General features: G+C 38.7%; 1 protein-coding gene across 1 annotated transcript in view; it reads right to left on the bottom strand.

Moving 5' to 3' along the window:
* LOC122057181 (DNA-directed RNA polymerase I subunit 1) overlaps positions 1–20,293 on the bottom strand; it is a 63,100-nt gene that overhangs the window by 16,785 nt on the left and 26,022 nt on the right. Inside the window, exons 13-14 of the mRNA XM_042619191.1 lie at positions 9,292–9,497; positions 1,390–1,592 (exon numbers count right to left, since the gene is read on the bottom strand). Of these exons, the coding sequence (XP_042475125.1) occupies positions 1,390–1,592; positions 9,292–9,497 (409 nt within the window). The remainder of the gene's footprint in view (positions 1–1,389; positions 1,593–9,291; positions 9,498–20,293) is intronic.

Below are 20,293 nucleotides of genomic sequence, written 5' to 3'. Positions count from 1 at the left end.
GTGATTATTGGTTGTTCTCTGGTTTATAATTTCCTGTAGTCTTGGGTCTAGTTTGGTGGTCCAATCCATTCCTACATTACAGAGATTTTCCCTTAATGATACATTTTAGATTCTCTTGTACTCAAAATATAACTCATAGTGGAAAGAAATTTTCTCAGTTATAAGATACAAGTTCTAAGCATTTGCTATAACACAATTCAAATTCATAACTTTACACATCAGCAATAAAATTAATATTTTGGTATTAAATATTAGGTTAGCCTTCAAAAACCTAAAACAATTAGGCCAGTATATTCTTCAAGTGAAGGTCAACTTAACCGATAAAATAAAAATAATAATAATAAAAAAAAAAAACCTCAAACTGGTCATTCCATTAAGTTATATACTTTGAGCCATTCAAATTTATGTTTGACACATAATCATTGAGATGCCTTGTTCATAAGAGACGATTTCTTCAAAAAAGATGGCAGCTGCACATGTTCCACACGGATTTTATCATTCTCCATGAAAATCAACTACTTTTAACCAATTGATTTGTGCTGCACTACTATTTGACTTGTTCAACTTTTTAGTGATATTTTCACAATGTAACTAAGGCTCTCTTTGGTATGATTTTTATTTGTATTTATTAACTATTTTTAGAAATTATTTCTGACAATAAATTATGAATATTCACAATGTCACTAAGGCTCTCTTTGGTATGATTTTTATTTGTATTTATTAACTATTTTTAGAAATTATTTCTGACAATAAATTATGAATCACAAATAGTATTTTCAATTGGAAAAAAGGTTTCAGTTTTCACCTTCAGCTTTGAGCTTCAAACGAGAGAGATGATAGAATTTGGGGTTTTTTATTGGAAAAGTATAAAACATACTGAAGTCACATATTTACCATTGATTTTAAGTAGTTTAGCATGCGTGCTCATTTAAGGTAGTAAAAATCAACATAAATGACTTGTTGCCACAAATCACAAATAGCTTCAGAGTAATTTGTGATTTGTGATTTATTCTAATTTATTATAAATAGAAATAAGTGCTATAAATTATACCAAACACTTGAAAAAATAGAAATAAGTCAAATAAATACAAATAAAAATCAAACAAAGAGAGCCTAAATACATTTTTCAACCATAAATCACAAACTAACCCAAACCTGTTGATGCATTGAAGTCATTCAATTCAGTCATTTGAACACAAATTATTGAAAGTTATTTGTTGGTTGTCTTTTCATTTGCAATTGTTGATACAAAGTGCACAATAAACTCACGTCAAGTCTTTCACAATGATTCAAGAGTGTTTTCATGTGAACATAGATGTGTGTGTGTGTGTGTGTTTAAGAGAGAGACATCCAATAAAATGTGCGCAGGTTGAAAGAATTTTTTTTTACCCATCACGGCCAGCCATGCAATGAAAGTAATATTCTTGAGGGCGCAGTCCAGTCAAGAAACGATCACTAATAAAACCTCCAGCACGAGATGCACAATCCCAAGGAGGAAAGCAGGGTAAGGTCTTCCCGGAAACCATACGAGGGACCCGTTTACCTTCTAACTCTTGTTGACCTAACAAAGATGATATTTGTGTAAAATTAACCTGTTCAAAACACAGAGGAATTGGTGAAAAACTGTGAAACATAAAATTGCCAACTCAGAATTAAGAATGGTACATCTACATCACCATTATGACGTACATAAAACAGGTTTGCTAAAACTTTACTTATGAAAAGGGGGTTTAGTAATTGTATGCAATGTTAGCAGCTGCCAATTTCACATTCCTAACTAATCTCACTAAATTGTCACTCTACATCAAAACCATAAAATGAGGAAATATGTGAATCAAAGAAACAGCTAGAGCTATTCAGGATTTACAGGGTTTTTGGTGATTTCTTACAACAAACTTCATCGACATGTACTATAAATGGCAGTGATCACTTATCAGATGAGGTTGTGGCTCATGGAGGTGGGTTGTTATATTGGTACATTTCTACCAAACAACATCTACATGCTAAAGGGTAGGACTGACTTCAGTCTATCCCTCTTAGCACCCTGTGAAGAGCGAGACTTGCACTGGGTAGCAGAAGAGAGCATTTACAGTTGTGGACTTGTGTCTGCTCTGATCGCCCAGTTTTGTGTAACAGTTTTCTTCTTCTTTAATAAACTTTTTGCTTCTCTTCTTGCCTATCATCCCTTCCACCATCTCCCCCCCACCCAAAAAAAAATAAAAAAATAAAAAGAAAAGATGACCCAGGTCCTATTTGATAGGAAAAAAAAAATGCTATCCTTCCCAGTTCAATGGTTGGCACAGTTTCAAAGAACTATTTGTGCTACAACCTCATGTTGCAGTTACCCATTCAAATAGTGAATATACAATGTTGGGGATGGGAACAGGATCAATTTTCAAGGCAAGCAGAGACTTTGTTAAAATTCTACAGACTAATTAGAAGTGCATGGGTACAGGAATTTCTGTACTAAATTCTTATTTGATGTGATTGCATAATGCCATGATGTTTATAATATTAGAACTTTGCTATGTACATATACAGCAGGAGTATGAGTGTAAAATCACCTGCGGTACTCTCTACTGCTATTAGGGGAGTTTCCCTATCGTGATATGCCTTTGTCTCTTTGAGTTTCCTTGTTAGTTGGTAGTTAGTCCTATCACGATATGCCTTTCTCTTTGAGTTTCCTTGTTAGTTGGTAGATAGTCTTAGTCATAGTCTTATTGAACGTATATTCCTAATAGGAGTCTATTTTTTCTGTTATAAATAAAACGGTCAGACCATGATATAATACACAGTCTGATTCTATCATGGTCCATTGTTCTCTTCTTTCCCATCGTTCTCTATTCTCTCTTCTACTTGTAGGTTATGCTTTCAGATCCTGGTTTCGCTACATTGTATCATCTGTTCTTTGTTCTCTCCTCTCTTTTATTTGAAGATTTTTATCATCAGCTAGTGTCCTCAGCAATAATTTTGGCTTATGAAGATAGTTATTTGTGATATTTAGTAACAAGATCCAAACTTTTGTTCCCCAGTGGTCCACAGTAACCTATATGGCTATACTGCACTTTTACTACCTGCCTTCCTTGAGAAGGGCTTATGATGTTGCTATAACATTTTGGATTGTGGTTAGTGTTCACTGCCTCTCATTTCGTTCAATGCTGCTTGGTTTATTCGACATGATGGTTAGTGTTCACTGCCTCTCATTTCGTTCAATGCTGCTTGGTTTATTCGACATGAATATTTTTCTATACTATAACTGCTAATGATTGGTGCGCTTGAGTCGATATTCCTACCAGAATGAAGTTCTCTGTACTCACTGGCATCCACAGCTGCTATTAATATTCAAGATTGGTGCTGCTGTTACTATCTGTTCTTGTTGTTCCAAGCTGGAGCTTTTCGATACTCCAACTTGAGGAGGAATGTTATGTTATGTACATAAACCCCAGAGGAATTGCTGTCAAATCTCCTGAGGTACTCTATTGCTATTGGTGATCATGATAGGGGGAATGTTCCTATCGTGATATGCATTTGTCTTTTTGAGTTTCCTTGTTAGTTGATAGTCTTAGTCTTAGGCTTATCCAGTGCATACTCCTACAAGGAGTCTAATTGTCTTCTTGTTATAAATAAAAAGGACAGACCACAATAGAATACATAGTCTGAGTCTATTGTGGTCCATAGCTCTCTTCTTTCCCATCATTCTCGCTTCTCTTCTCTACTTGCAGGAACTGTTTTCAGATCCTGGTTTCGCTACAAACCTGGTTATATTGCGGGTGATATCAGCAACCTTTAATTTTCTGTCCAGCATCAGAGGGCAACTACTATTTGTGATGGGGACATCCAGGTGTACAGTCAAAAGAAGAAGAAGATTCAACCAGGTCCATCTTTGTGGTTGGAGGATTAAACAAGAAAGAAGAAGGAAAGAGAAGAGTCGAACCAGCCTTCCAGGGCTGGGTTCGACCCCCCTTGTCCTCCCAATCAGTCGATCTTGTGGACCCCACCAAATCTTATTTGATTCTAGTACTTTGCAAATCTTGTGGACCCCACCAAATCTTTTTTGATTCTAGTATTTTGCTTTAAATCTAGTGATATTTGATTGTCTTACATAATTAGGAAACTAGGACTTCTTTATATTGGTCTATTAGGTAGTATTTTATTTCAAGTAATTGAGTTTCTAAATATCTTTTTTATTTTTGGAAGTTTATTCTATTTAAGTGTAAGGCCATTAGCCATTGTTTAATACAATGAATATGAATTGAAAAACAGCCAAGATCAAAGCCCCCCACCCCTTTCACGATTCTCTCTCTCTTTCAATCTTGTCTTTCTCACTTTTCTCTCTCGCCTCTTTCCTCTCCTTAGTCTCTCGGTTCTCTCTTCTCTCTTCTCTCGCCTCCCTCTCTTTTTCCATTCTTTTTTTCTGCTGCTGTTTTATATCCCCTTGAGGCTGAACTGCTGTTGCTGTATTTTTTTTTCCCCTTAATGTTGAACTGTTGCTGCTGATCTCCCCTTTTTATGCTCACTGCTGCCATTACATCACTGCTGCTGCTACCCTCGGCTGTTGCTACTCTCGGTTGTTGTTTACTCTCTGCTGGTGCTGATCTCCTTTCAATGAATGGATTACTGATGGTTGTACCTGCTGTCCGTGAGTTGCTGAGAGCCCCAACATCATTCACCAAGCTACATCGACAATACTGAGAATCTCTATACAACCGGCTGGACTTGTCTTCATCAACTAAAGGTGGACTACATCTCTTTATTTTGGAGGACCTTGATCTTTTCTTTTCTCCTCAGATCTGGACAGCAGTATGGTAAAACATTAAACTAAACCCTCCCCACCTCCATTAATCCCTATTATATATTGCAGCCCATTAACATTGAAACTAACCTTTGCCCTTTGTTTATGCCTATTTTTACCCGTTGTTTTAAGTTGTTTCGTCACTGTTATATCTCTAAAAAAACCTTGCTGATTTTCTATTTTAGTTGGTTACTAGAGGACATTGATTGTTTTTGCATATATAATTTGGGTGTCTAGATTGATTTGTGCTGAACCTAACATTCGTATGTCGTTTGTTCCCTTCCCCATGTCCCCACTTGAAACTTAAGTAAGAATTTATGTGTTTTTCCGTCTAGATTATTATTGCTTTTGGCTACTTTGTTTATTAGTCTCATTTTATTTTGCATGCTTAATCTTGTTTGTTGAGTTTCTTTTTGTCCTATCTACCTAAGCCCCTTGAGTTAACCCTACCTAGTTAGTTAATCTTGTAGAAGACCTAGTCACCTAGGAACCCCCTACATCAATCTGCGCCTCCCATTGTTCAGAATGGAGCCCTCTGGTCCACAACTCCAAGCCCACCCTTTCTCTTACGAGCTTCACCAATCTCAACTTTAATCAATGCATAATAAGGAACCCAAATCTATCTAGTGTGGTAGTTGGCTCCAGACAGTTTTGGCAAGACTATTGTGGCTTAATAATGTCAAAAGGAAGACAGAGTCCTCTAGGGCTGAGTTGCTGCTCCTTTCATTTTCACTTCGTATAGTAGCTCATGCTAAAGTTTACAGTGCAAATCAATTTTTTTTTTGTTCCTTATCAATTAAAACTTTTCACAGGAATACTTCTTATGAAGGGAGTTCTTTTGTGTTATTGAACAATAAATCTTCTTCTGCTGCTCTTGATGATGAAAGAAGGCCTTTATAGCATATGGGCTTACAAGAGCCATACAAAAAGATCCATACTATCAGTTCACATAACAAAATGGAACTGATGAAGTTGAAGTTGTATTCAAAGTGTTCTGTAAATAAGAATCTCTTGTTCATTGGACAATTTAAATCATTTGACTTTATCGAACCAGTGTCTACCAATTTCACACAGTTATTCTTTTGCTTAGGTGCCACATTCTAAATTCTGCATTGCTATTTGCATAATAAGATTGATGAGTAAATGAATGATCCATACCAATCTTGTTGATAAGCAATTTTTTCAATAAATTTACTCATATTATAATATATAATTGCTATTTTAAGCTTCTGCCAGAATAAACCCTGCACTATATGGCTTATAACCCAGTAGTTCAAATCCTTTTCGACTTGTGTGCATGGAGAGTAATAGCAATTAGACAGCAACATGTTCAAATCATAAATGATAAGTTTAACTAACCTAGTAGGACAGATTTGAGAAACAAGCACAGATTTAGAGACCAATAGGGCAGAAATAGAGCAGATCAATAACTAAAGAACCAGGTAACCGATGAGGCTAAAAAACTGGTCAAAGGCTTTTGATAGGAAACCAATGGTTAGATGGTGAATAACGGCAATCTTACGGAAAACAGAATTTAGTAAGCAACGAAAATGTGTATATCTCCCAAGTTCCAGGTCTGATGATGCCCTGGACAGATGCAGTAGCTATCAGAGGAACATCATATATCCAAAATTGAGCTAAATCCGACTGTCGGATGGGACCAAATCATTAAGAGAAAACTGAGAAAACAAGTGGACAGAACTGATATGCAGGAATAGAAACACAGGAAGAAGATTAAATCAAAGAGAGAAGTATAATAAAACAAAGATGATGGACACAAGGAAGGTGAAATCAAACTCACACGAAGATGGATTTAGTTTAACTTGTTAAACATCCACACATACACCTTACAACTTGCTGAAACTGAGAACAAGATGGAGAACAAGAGGGCATATGACCCGGCTTCAAACCAACGCCTATGGGAGGCTTTACCCCCATGGTCCCATCCAACCTAGGCTTCACCACCTAGGGTTGCTGCGGATTCAACATAGTAGCATGCATATCCATAGAGAACACAAGTTTTTTTTTTTTTTGTTCAACAGCCAAAATCATTGGGGACCTTAATTTATAACTCCAGAGCAATCACTAAAATAGAAAACCCCTATGTACAGCAGGAAGGATCTCTTACAACCCTATGTATGGCAGGAAGGATCCCTTACAACCTAAGTTTCTCTTCAAAATAGAAGCCATTATAGAACATTATAAAACAGAAACTAACTACTTAATCCCATATAACCATTGAGCTCTCAAATTAAGCTTAACTTAAACCAAACTTGAACCATAGGATCAGTCGGGCCCAATAAATTAAACCAAATCCAAAATAACAAGTCCATCTTCTCTTCTTGCAGGAATTCTGCATCACGAAAGGCATTCAGAACTTTATATCTTACTCTACTTGAGTGTGGATGATGCAGCTTCGTGGTTGAACCGGCTTGACCCCTCAGACCAAGATGAAACGGGTCCAATTGGTTTTTCGGGTATGGTAGGATTCTGGGAATTTATTTTACTTGGGAGGATAATACCTTTTACTTTATTTTATTCTGTTTCTGTTAGGGGAAATTGGATACACATTAAGGATTGGGTAGTTGTTTAGTTACCTAGTTATTACAGTTTCCATTTCAGTTCTAGAGTTTGATTAGGAAACTTCATTTTCTCTTTCCTTTATATATGTAAACATTGCACCAAGGTTGGAGATAGATTTGACAATACAACAACAATAAGGATTTCGTTGAGTGCCTCTGTGGCTTGGAATGTGAGTTATCCCCTCTCTATTTTCCTTCTTTTCCCCCCTTCCCTGACGATACCTCCTAATTCCTTCTCTCTTCTTCTTTCCACCTTCTTATTATTCCTGCTACTGTTTTCCCCTATTCCTGCACTGGCGATAGTTACCTAGTTATTACAGATCTTATTTCAGTTTTAGAGCTTGATTAGGAAACGTCATTTTCTCTTTCCTTTATATATGTAAACATTACAGCGAGTTTGGACATAGATTTGACTATACAACAACAATTAGGATTTCGTTGAGTGCCTGTGCGGCTTGGACTTGTGAGTTGTACCCTCTCTATTTTTCTTCTTTCCTCTCCTTCCCCTACGATACCTCCTCCTTCCTTCTTTCTCTTCTTCTTCTTTCCTCCGTTCTTATTATTCCTGCTATTGTTTTCCCTATTCCTGTACTGGCAATAGTTGCAGGTTTGAGAATAGTTCATTGGATCTCCATCATCTCAACTCAGATCAACCTCAAATTCTGAGAATCCCTTTTACAGTGAGGGGTGACCTAACTTGTATATTTTGTGGATACAAGGATTGCCTTTTGAGAGAAATAACTTTGTTGCAGAGCTGGTTCCCCTTCTTCCGCCTGAATTATTTTCAGAGATGTAAATCTCTTTCGGATGTTAATGGTTAGTGCTATTAGGGCTTGAATCAGTAGAGGATGGAGTCGGTTACATCTGCCTGAAATTTTAGCCTGATCCAAGACCATTTGAGAGAGATCTCTCATCTCAATCAACAAGAGGTTACCGCCCTGGTTCTGGTTTATGGAAGGAAGAAGATAAATACTTCTTTCTGCCTTCTTACATACCCATTTTCTTCTTATTTCGAATATTACCCTCCCTTTTAATCGCAATTCTGCCCTGTCCTTTTATTTTGGTTATTGCCTAGCCCTTGAACACTATTATTTCCTCTATTGTCCATTCCATATTTAATTACCAAGTTGCCCCCTTTACAATCTGGTTATTTACAAGTTTGTCATTCACCTCTAGTAATTGGAAATTTTTTTTTAATTGGGTGGGCCCATACCGCGGTAAGGTTGCTCCACTGCAACCCAGTGGTAGTGGGTTAAATTTGGGAAGCTCCGTGAAGCGGGGGTAAGACCGTAAGACTGCATACATTATGACCCTCCCCAATCCCCACAGTGGCGGGAGCCTCGTGCACTCGGTACAAACTTTTTTCCAGGTGGGACCATAGTGGACCCAACAGGGCTTTTTTCACTCAGGTTTCGCATCAGTGGCTTGTACCGACGCAAAATTCTGGACAACAGATTGGTGATGAAGTGTTATTAAACTCCCGCCCTGCCACAGACTAGCTTTTAACTGTTTACAGTCCCTAACCCCTCCTTCCCACCCACCTCCCTCCGCCTCCAAAAAAAAGAGAAGTCATGAGATTAGATCTTAATGTATCTAGAGTTTCTTGCCCCTAACTAGACCTGATTAAATTCTTGCAGACATGAACATAATATGCAACTGCGTCAAATATTGATGGATGACACGTATATGTCCATGGGAAAATATAATCAGAAGGAACTACACATGGAACAAAGAGAACAGTATACATATGCATGTTTATTGAAAAACTTACAATGTGCAACAATTTGTCACAGATAATGAGCATTCATTATTCCAAATATGAACAAAACAGCTAAGCAGATGCCTGATCAATGATACACTAGACTGGTATGCAGAATTGCAATATAGAATATAAATGAAAAGGTACCATCTACTTACCAAACCACCTTTAGCACCAGTAGTAGTCATAAGAGACAGGCAGTTCCTAGGGAATGGTTTTAGTAACCCAGCAGGGAACAACATATTGTTAACCTTAGAAGTCAATTTGTTAAGAGCGCTAGACATCATCCTATCCAAGCGTGCCACTGCCGAATCTCCATTACTGCGTATAACTTTTTCAATCTCCATTTGCAGTTCCATAGGATCTATGAAAGCAATAAATAGATGTAATTGTGAGAAATGGAACAATACAATGTACAATGATATAAACATCAGAAAATATATCCACAGCATAAATACATGCTAAAAAACAATGCTCTGCCAACAAGAACCCTCTCATGCAAAGCAGTAATCAATATATATATATATATATATATATCATAGGAAACAACCATAGGAACAGGAAAAATAATACAAGGCCTAAATAAAAAATAAATAAAAATAAAAATTCTGGATGGGTACCCTAATCCCAATAAGATTGTGATTGTAGGGGTTCCATAGGACAAAAATAACTGTGAAATCACTATTGTACTATGACAATCTGAAGAAAGTTCCTTTAAGTGAATAGAAGAGTCAATATGTGAGGAATTAGAGGTCACTGTTGACAGGACTAACAGAACCAAACAGTAAATACTCATTTAGCTAATATTGGAGAAGAAATAAAATAGGATTTCGGGACAGAGGAAAACGAAATCAGGATGTAGTTGAAGGAATAACTCAGATCTAGAGGAGAAATAACCAGAGCTGAAAACAGTACTCCACTCCAGCTCCCAAACTTGATTTCAATTTTCAATTGTTCACCTCCCAAACTTAATTTAAATCAAAAGATCTTACACCCCATGGTATCAAGTATTGATATGATACGGATGATATATATCGAGATTGGTCGTGCTGATCCGATACAATACCTATACATAAAAAATTACGTACAGAACTGATACAGAACGATATGGTATTGGTACAGATAGATACACTCGATACATAGGCTGCCAACACCCAAAAAGTCCCATTTCTGTAAGAAAACATCTTCCTACTCTGCTTTAAAGCTCACCAAAGTGGATATCGAATGTCAAAGCCGGTGGTTGATGTATGTTAAAAAAAATGATTTTTTTCGCTTGAATCTATGATTTGTTATCTATCATATGACTTTTTTTCATTTTTCTTTTTTCCTTTTTGTGAATAAAATATTCATGATCAAAGAGGATAAGAAAGAATATACAAGGGCCCTGAGGGGAATGAATGCAAAACTAGCAACAAGCTAAAAAAACAGCAAAACCATCATAGGGGGGAGGGGTAGTAGGCTCGAAGATGGAGGGACAGACCCCAAAACACAACAGTGAGCTTGTTCCTTAGGCAATCCTTTACAAAAGGATGGGGGAGCATGGCAAGCTTAGAACTAACATCAAAGTAAATGGCATTCCAAATCTTGTCATAGGATTGGGAGTTGGACGTCCATCTACGAAGATTGTGTTCCATCCAAATATGATTGATGGGGCACACAAGGCAAGCTTGCCAGCAATGTCACAAATAGAGTTCCTTGTAAACGTCATAACAACCCAGATCCACTCTATCTGATGAGGAATAACTTTTCTCTTGGCAAGCCAACAGCTACGAAGGACTCTTTTCCAACCAATGGAGGAGAAGGGGCAGGAGAAGAAGTGGTGGTCAACGTCTTCCATACCATTCCAACAAAGACAACAAGAGGGAGAGGCATAAATGTGTCGGTAGATGACGAAGGACTATGTGGGGAGGCACTTTTGACCTCTTTCTGATGGCTTCAATACTTACAATGTTTGTTGAAATATGTACTTAACGGTGCTGCAGGGGCATTCCTGCCTTTTCCCCACTCCACCGACTCTAATTAATGGGTGTCGATTAGAGGGGGGCATAGTTGTAATTTTTCTTCTCAATAAAGGCTTGTGTGGTCTCATTAATCATTCAAGTATTTTACCCTAATTTTGCTGTTAAAGTGTTGGATATTGTTGGAAGTCAATTTAGAATAGACATAAATTGTGTCCTTAGACTTATGTGTCCAGGTTTGTATGTAGAAATTTCTATCACCTTGTCATTGGATATGATGTCTTTAAGAATCACATTGATAACTGTCTTCCCTAGCATCCTTAGGTGGTGGAAAGTTTAGGTTAGTCATATTTAAGAGGTTCATCATCTTCAAAATGTAAGATCTTGTGTAAACGTATCTTGAAATGCTCCAGCGACAAAGTGGATGTAGAGATTTCCTAGGTGATCCATGCAACACCAAGGGCAATGAGAAGTTCTGTTGAGATGAACTAAGATGAGTCTATGGTGATAAATTGCGACAATTTGGTTCAAACCACACACAGGTTTCACTGCCAATTTTTGTTGGAGAAAATCACAGTTTGCTGGAGCTTTTGAATCAAGGCACTATTTGATGCAAGAAACTCTATCGTAAAGATATGCGGAATTTAGTTGAAGAAGGCCTTTTGGAACCAATGAATGCAAAAGCTGCAGCTTGGCACAAGCAGTGGAAAAGGAGCAGAAGGGTTTTTTCTGTGTTGTTTATTGGCTGTAGTTGTATATGGTAGGATGCTGGAGGTTGCTGTGGCTGGAGTTCATTTTCATGGGGAAATGTTTAATGTGCTGCCTTTTTCTGATTGTTCTCTCCTCTCTTTGTGTCTCTGTATATTCCCTTCCTTTGCCCGACTACTAAAATGTTCTTTTCTATTGTTGCCTCTCCCAAAAGGGGGCGGGGGCGGGGGCAGGGGGGGGAATCAGTTCTTGATTGATAAGAAATGTGTATTCGAAGACCCAGCTTTTGTATTTACATCTTTTCCAACACAACATATCTCAAAAGGGATACTATTTTTGGTGTCTCTCAAATAAACATCCCCAATCCATCCTGAGGAAACTGCTGAAAGGTTGGTTAGATCTGAAGTTTGACATTTGCTTCTTGCTAACTTTGGGTAGTCTCGTAGTAGGGTCATGCTTCTTTAGACATGATATGGAGTCAGATTGTTAGGTTATTCTATTTGGGGTAAGTTGGAAGTGTCTGGTGGTCTAGTACTTGATTCAAAGGATTTAATTATCGGTATCGGTCACCGTATCGGTCGGCTAAATTTAAGTTATGTATCGGAGGGTATTGTATCGTATTGGAGTTACGCTAAATGTGCTAAAGATCAATGATTAAAGTATCAGTATTGGTCACCTTAAAAAAAATTACATGTTTGTTAAAATCCCCCCCCCCCGGTTTTTCTGTTGTAAAATTCGACGTGTAATGGGTTCTCTATGTTAAAAGTTAAGTGGTAGGGCAGTAACCCAGTACAAGTAATGCATTCACTAGGCCCTAGGAGTGGTTCTCTATGTTAGGGTTCTCATATTTTTCAGTAACATAGATAAGATGAGTGTTGCAGAGATGAGGATGTTGAGATGGATGCACGAAAAAACTAGAGAGAGAGAGAGAGGAATGATCAGGTTCATAGTTTTTAAGGCGGTAAGGCGACGGAGGCGTTTGAGGGTCTTTCAGAGCGCCTTAGCGATAAGGCGGGCATAAAGCGTCGCCTTATTGACTAAAGCGTTCCTGTTTAATTTTTTTATAAAACCAATCTATTTGGCTCAAATCCTAGTTGAATCCTATTACTCATATGCTAAATAAATATTAAATGTTCATATTCATACCAATGTAAGATATTCATCAAGAAAACAAATCAATAAAGTGAATAAACTAAGTTCATCTTCATCAATCATCGATCATCAATCATCAATCATTAATCATCATAACACATTAACATATAATATAAATACATAATTATGAAACAAAATTATAAATATAAAGAAAAGAAGACATAAAAAATACAAGTATTTATTATACTTACCTCTATGATGTCAAAATGAGTGCCTAAGTCCTAAGGTCATCCACTATATTTCTACTCCCGTCAAAGAATAATGAAGCTCACCGCTGTTGGAGCAAAATGGTGGCATGGATCAATGGTTCTTCATTGTTCCTTGATTCCTTCTCAAAGCCCTTTCTTAAAACCATTGACAAAATCCAAACCATGTTTGTGAATCGTGTTTTTGTTTTGTTTGTTTTGGTTATTTTTGATGGAGTAAAGCTGATCCCATACATCTCAAGTGTTGACAAAACCATACACCTACCAATAAAAAATCTATATTTGGAATCTTCATCAAGTAATTTTAAAATGTGTTTAAAAAAAAAAAAAAAAAAACCCCCATAGGGCGCCACTTCACATAAGGCGGAGCACTGCCTTACCATCTCCAGACCGCATCAGCGCCAAGGCGCTGCTAAGGCGTCGCCTTACCAGTGCCTTAAAAACTATGATCAGGTTAGAGCTGATTTGGGAGTTTCTCTGATTCAGGACAAGCTCCGAGAATGTGGTTTAAGGTGGTATGGCCATGTTCAACGGAGGCCTTGGGATGCCTCAGTAAGGACGAGTGATCAGATTAGATGCAAGGTGCTAAAAGGGCTGTGGGCAGGCCTAAAATGACCATAGATGATGTGGTAAGGAAAGACATGTAAAAGCTTGGTCTTGACTCTAGAATGACCGTGAACAGAGCTGTTTGGAGGGCAAAGATCCATGTAGCCAATTGCTTGTAGGTTTGATGTTCCTGCGGTGTTGCTTGATCTCTTCCCTTTTACTTTCCTTTTTTCTTTCTTTTACTTTTGTTTTACCCTCTCACGGATCCATGTAGCCAACCCCAGTTAGTTGGGAAAAAGGCTGAGTTGTTGTTATTGTTGGCTTATGTGTTCATCTATTTCATGCTTGGACAGTTGGACTTGATAAGAGTTTCCCTAGTGGATATAAGTATGTTCAGGTCTGGGTATACATGTACCTGATCTGAAATTGATTTGCTGACATCCCTATTTGTAGACAGCTTCTCCTCTGATGTCTTTTGAAGACAACTTGGGCAATTGGTGGTGATAGACTAGTCATGAAGAGTTTCAATTGGGTTGATTAGTAGTAGCCAGTAGGTGAAAGCAACGGGTGAAGTATCGGTATTGCAAGAGACATCTCGGAGATGTATTGGAGAGATGTTAGATATGCTTGGATATGCTTATTATACATGCATAACAAGTCTTTTACACATTGTGAACCAGAAACAAAGCTTAAACAACATTGTTGTCAAGGAGTTGCCTAGTCATCAATGCTGATTTTTTTTGGACAAAGGCAACAATGCATCTTACTTGAAGATGGAAAAGTGACCCCCTTGGTCACCTGGCGTCACCTTGGCCCACCTAGTGGCCTGGGTAGGCACCTTAGAGTATGTTATTTTATTTTTATATTTTATGAAATAGTTGTTGATGAGGACATCATTCCAGGATTTAGGACTTATTAGAGGAGGTGCAAATATATGCTGCCATATGTCACTTCATATGGTTAGATGACCACCATTATGTGTGATTCTTTTATTATTTTGTTGTACTTTTATTTGGGGCATTAAACTAATGAGTCATACATGAAACTCTGAGAAAAGGTTACTGAAGCTCACTTAAGGGAGGAAACAAAGTCAACGGAGAACCATTTTGGTTTTATGCCAAGGAGATCCATGACTGAAGCTATTTACATCCTAAGGAAACTTATTGAAGAATTTCGAGCTCATAAAAAGGACCTCCTTATGGTTTTCATTGACCTAGAGAAAGCCTATAACAGAGCACCGAGAGAGCTCATTTGGCATGTTCTAGAAAAGAGAGGGGGGCATGAATAATTATATGCATATAATTAAGGACATGTATGAGGGAGTGGTGATGAGTGTCAAATCAACTGACGGTCAAAGTAATGAATTCCCTAGTACAATTGGGTTACACCAAGGATCAGCTATTAGGCCTTATTTGTTTGCACTCATTATGGATGATTTAACCAGGCACACTCGGGATCCAGTTATGTGGTATATGTTATTCACTGACGACATTGTTCTGGTAGATGAAACAATGGAAGGGATTAATACTTAACTGGAGCTATGGAGATCAAGCTTGGAATCAAAAGGTTTTATGATAAGTAGAACGAAGACAGTATATGAGATGCCCCTTCAGTCAAACTAGGGGAGGGGAGTGGTGAGACTTGGGGAACAGGAGCCACCCCAGAGGGATCGTTTTAAATACATGTGGACCCTCATTAATAAAGAGGGTGATATAGAGGATGATGTTGCCCATAAAATTAAAGTGGGATGGATGAAATGGAGAGGTTCATCAAGAGTGCCTATTAAATGCAAGGGAAAATTTTATAGGACGGTTATACACCCAGCTATGACATATGGAGCAAAATGTTGGGCAGTCAAAAAGAGTGATTTGAATAAATTGAGTGCAGCGGAGATGAGGATGTTGAGAGGGTTGTGTGGCAAGACTAGGAGAAAGAGAGTGAGGAACGAAGGTATTAGAAACCAATTCGGAATTGCACTAACCCAAGACAAGCTCCGCGAGAGCCGGTTGAAATGGTATGACCATGTGCAATAAAGACAATTGGATGCCCCAATAAGGAAGAGTGACCTGATCCAGTTGGAGGAAGCTATTGAAGAAGTGATAAGAAAATATATGCAAACGGTTGGGCTCAATTTGAGTATGATAGCGGATACAGTTTTGTGGAGGACAAGGACCCGTGTAACCAACCCCTTTTAGGGGATGTTCCTGTGATGCGTCTTTGATTGTAGCTTTATTTTCTTCTCTTATCTCCATTCTCTCTTCATTTTAATTCTCTTGTGTTGCGTCTTTTTATTCTTTTTCCATGTCGCTGACCCCATTTAGTTGGGATAAGGTTATGATTGTTGTTGTATTATCTTATTTTGTTGTTGTGCTGGTGTTATGTTAGTTATATGGGTAGTTGTTTTAGGAAATAATTGTTTAGAGCCGTTATGGATAAAATGCTTCCTGCTTGCATGTGTCTATACCAAGATATAGGCGGGCGTGAAAAGATCGCGTTGTCCACTTGTCACCCTGCTCAGATGCCTCAGTATGGCCTCCCATTGTTTAGCTTGCTGGCGCAATGACCACGTATATATAATCCAACCAATGTGTGGTATACTGGTATCTTTATCTTCACGGCAACTATGTGATTCTAATCTTCATTGGCAAGTGCAATATCAAACCTACTAAAAAGTAATAGAAAGCAATCAAGCATCAAGATTTGAAAAAGAATATCTATTTGCGTATTAGGATACTGGCTTAGAGAACCACCAAAGGTCCAAACGAAGTAAATAATATACAAGTATAAACATACTACTAAGTATTAAGTATATACACAGTTACCATATTACTAGTACTATTACTCTACTAGTAACATATTAAACAAACCTGAAGTGGTATTAACTAATAATAAGTACTTAACAATAAGCAAACCTTTTTGAAGGCTTGTCTGGTCTCCATATCAACCTTCTCAAGTCCCACCTTTACGTAGCTTCGTTTTTCCAAAGCGCACCTCCTTGAGTTGACCAGATTTACCCTTGGCCCTCTCCCGGTTAAATAGTTGGCGCTGCCTCTCATTACCTCTAGGTTGACTGCTCAACATTGTACTCACATGTTGGATCTTATTCAAAAAATGCTTTAACTTTGGAGAGGCAGGCTCCTCTTTTATGTGGGACGCCTGGATTATTTGAAATATGGTCTCCACATGTGGGGTAGACTTGAGGATGCTCTAATTCTTTTACTTATATTGGCCTGGTGTCTTCGTGCTGCCTCAGTCTACCATCATGGCAGTGGAGTCTCTACTGTGCACTTTTCTTTGGAAAGGAGTGGATTCGCTAGATTTCTTCATCCAATCCGATGGGTTGCAAGTTGCCTCCCTAAGTCTGAAAGAGGCTTGGGATTGAGAAGGATTAAAGAGGTCAACTCTGCTAAAATCCCCATGCTTATCTGGAAAATTGTGTCTAACAAGATTAGTATCTGGGTTTATTGGGTCTACTCTACTCTTCTTTGGAAACTCCCCTTGGATAGTTACTCCCTTGGATGCTGGGGGTTTGGTGCAAGATTCTCAAAGTTAGGTCTACTGTTCTTGGGGCCATCTCCACTGTTACAATCCCAGATTCTGGTAATCACAACCAGAAAAAACTGAAAAGAGAAGAAGAAGAAGAGAAGAAGAAAAGAAGAAAGAGAGGAGATCGATAGCAGTCCCAAAGAGAGAGCAGCCTGCGATCAATCTAGAATGAGGCTGATTGCATGAACACCCTTAGATATATAAACTGAATAATATGAAAACAATTACAAGTATGCCCCCAACTTAAGAGAACCAAACCCTAAAGTCCACATAGGGACCCGATAGGACAGGAATGTCCCTATCGGGTCCAGGAATTAGCGTTAATCTCAATATCGGGATTAGCGACTCTCAACACTCCCCCTCAAGCTGGAGCATACACATCACCCATGCTCAACTTGGTACAACTATTGCGAAAACTAGAAGCAAACAAGGACTTAGTAAACATGTCAGCTAACTGATCCGTAGAAGGAACAAACGATGTCTCAATCAATTTTTTGAGGACAACATCATGAACAAAATGGCAGTCCACTTCTATGTGTTTGGTCCTCTCATGGAAGAACGAATTGCTAGCAATGTACAATGCAGCTTGGTTGTCACAATACATCTTCATTGGCTTGGTCACTGGAAATCCCAACTCCAAGATTAATGATCGTAGCCACATCAACTCTGCGGTGGTATGAGCCATAGCTTTGTATTCTGCTTCTGCACTAGACCGGGCAATAGTAGTTTGCTTCTTGCTACACCACATAATAAGATTGCCTCCAACAAAGGTACAATATCCAGTAGTAGATCTCCGATCACTAGCAGAGCCTGCACAGTCAGCATCAGAGTAGCCAACTAGAACCATATGCCGATTAGGATGATAAATCAACCCTTCTCCAGGGGCACCTTTTAGATACCGAAGAACACGAACGGCAGCATCCCAATGTGCTTTCTGAGGAGACTGCATGAACTGACTAAGAACTCCAACAACATAGGAAATGTCGGGACAAGTCACAGTGAGGTAAATCAGCTTTCCAATCAAGCTCCTGTACTGCTGCACATCCTGGAGGGGTTCACCATCATCCACACCAAAATTTTGGTGAGGGTCCATAAGAATATCAACGGGTCTGGATGCAAGCATCCTAGTATCAGATAGAAGATCCACCACATACTTCCTTTGAGACAGACTGATCTCCTTCTTGCAGCGGATTACCTCAATCCCAAGGAAATAATGAAGTTGGCCTAGATCCTTCATCTGAAAATGGTGCTGGAGATGGTCTTTTACTTAAGAAATTCTTGCCTCATCATTACCAGTCAGAATAATATCAACATATACTACCAAAACAACCAGTTTATCACCTCTGCGAGGAACAAACACAGAATGATCAGAATAACACTGAGAAAAACCAAAAGTAATTATGGTAGCACTGAACATGTCAAACCATGCTTGAGGAGACTGTTTAAGCCCATAGATAGCCTTGTGTAAGCTACACACAAGACCTGTACTCTCCCCCTGAGCAACATAACCAGGAGGTTGCTCCATATATACCTCTTCCTGTAGATCACCATACAAGAAGGCATTCTTGATGTCCAACTGAAATAAATGCCAATCAAAGTTGATAGCAAGAGAAATAAGAAGATGAACAGAATTTAGTCTAGCAACCGGGGAGAAGGTCTCAAAGTAATCAACACCATATGTCTGAGTATACCCCCCAGCAACTAGATGGGCCTTCAACAGCTCAACAGAGCCATCAGAATGATACTTAACAGTGTACACCTAGCGACACTTCACCAGATCCTTACCATGAGGTAAATCTACCTGACTCCAGGTACAAATGACTCAAGAGAGCATTCATTTCTACATCCATGGCAGCCTTCCATCCAGGGATACGTAGGGCCTCATTATGGGTACGAGGAATAGGGTTAGTGGAGAGAGATAGGGCAAAACCATGGAAGGGGGAGGGAAGATGAGATAAAGACACAAAGTTATCAATAGGTACACAACCATAGATTTTTGAGTGCAAGAACGTGTACCTTTCCTGTGCGTAATTGGTAAGTCATCAGACGAAGGAGGAAGATGAGCTTCACCAAAGAAAGGCGGCAGTGGAAGGAGTGAAGCATCTGGAGGAAGTAAGTCACCACGTTGCTGTCCAATCTTCTTCTTGCGCTGATAAACCTGTAGAGGAGGGGAGTCACTAGCACTAGGAGCATTAGGGAAAGGTATAAGGGAGGGTATGGGTGGAGGAGATGGAGAAGACCACTCTATACTAGACGAGGACATTGGAGGAGGGTAGAATGACGTACCTTCAAAGGTCACATCAGCACTGACTAAGTTCCTGTGTGTGGTAGGGTCAGAACACTTATACCCTTTCTGAGTACGAGAATAACCCAAAAAAATACATTTAGTAGATCTAGGAGACAGCTTATCAACTTACATGTGCAAATTATGAACAAAACACACACCCAAAAACTCGAGGAGGAACGGGAAAACTCAGTAAATTAGGAAACATAACAGAGAAGTGAGAATTGTTGGACAAAACAGTTGATGGCATGCGGTTAATCAAATGACATGCAGTTAAGACTCCATCACACCATAAATGCTTAGGAACATGCATATGCAATATCATGGCTCGGGCAACCTCAAGGAGGTGCCGATTCTTACGCTCTCCTACTCCATTTTGTTGTGGAGTATAGGCACAACTAGTTTGGTGGATCATCCCATGAGTATCACAAAAGTCCGAAATATCAGTTTGAGCATATTCTAAAGCATTATTAGAACGAAAGATTTCAATACGAATGCCAAACTGAGTCTATTTCATTATGGAATTTTTTGAATACATGTAAAAATTCAGACATGTCCTTTAACATATAAAGCCATGTAAGGCGAGAATAATCATCCAAAAATGTCACAAAATACCAAACCCAAATCTATTACTGACTTTGCAAGGCCCCCATACATCAGAATGGACTAAAGAAAATAAAGACGGACTACGAGACACAGAGCGAGATGGAAATGACACACGGTGATGTTTCCCCAACTCACAAGCCTCACAGTTTAACCT

The sequence above is a fragment of the Macadamia integrifolia genome, chromosome 12 (assembly GCF_013358625.1).
Source record: "Macadamia integrifolia cultivar HAES 741 chromosome 12, SCU_Mint_v3, whole genome shotgun sequence".
NCBI lineage: Eukaryota > Viridiplantae > Streptophyta > Magnoliopsida > Proteales > Proteaceae > Macadamia > Macadamia integrifolia.
The sequence above is the reverse complement of the archived record's forward strand: the minus strand, read 5'-3'. Positions and strand labels throughout refer to the sequence as shown.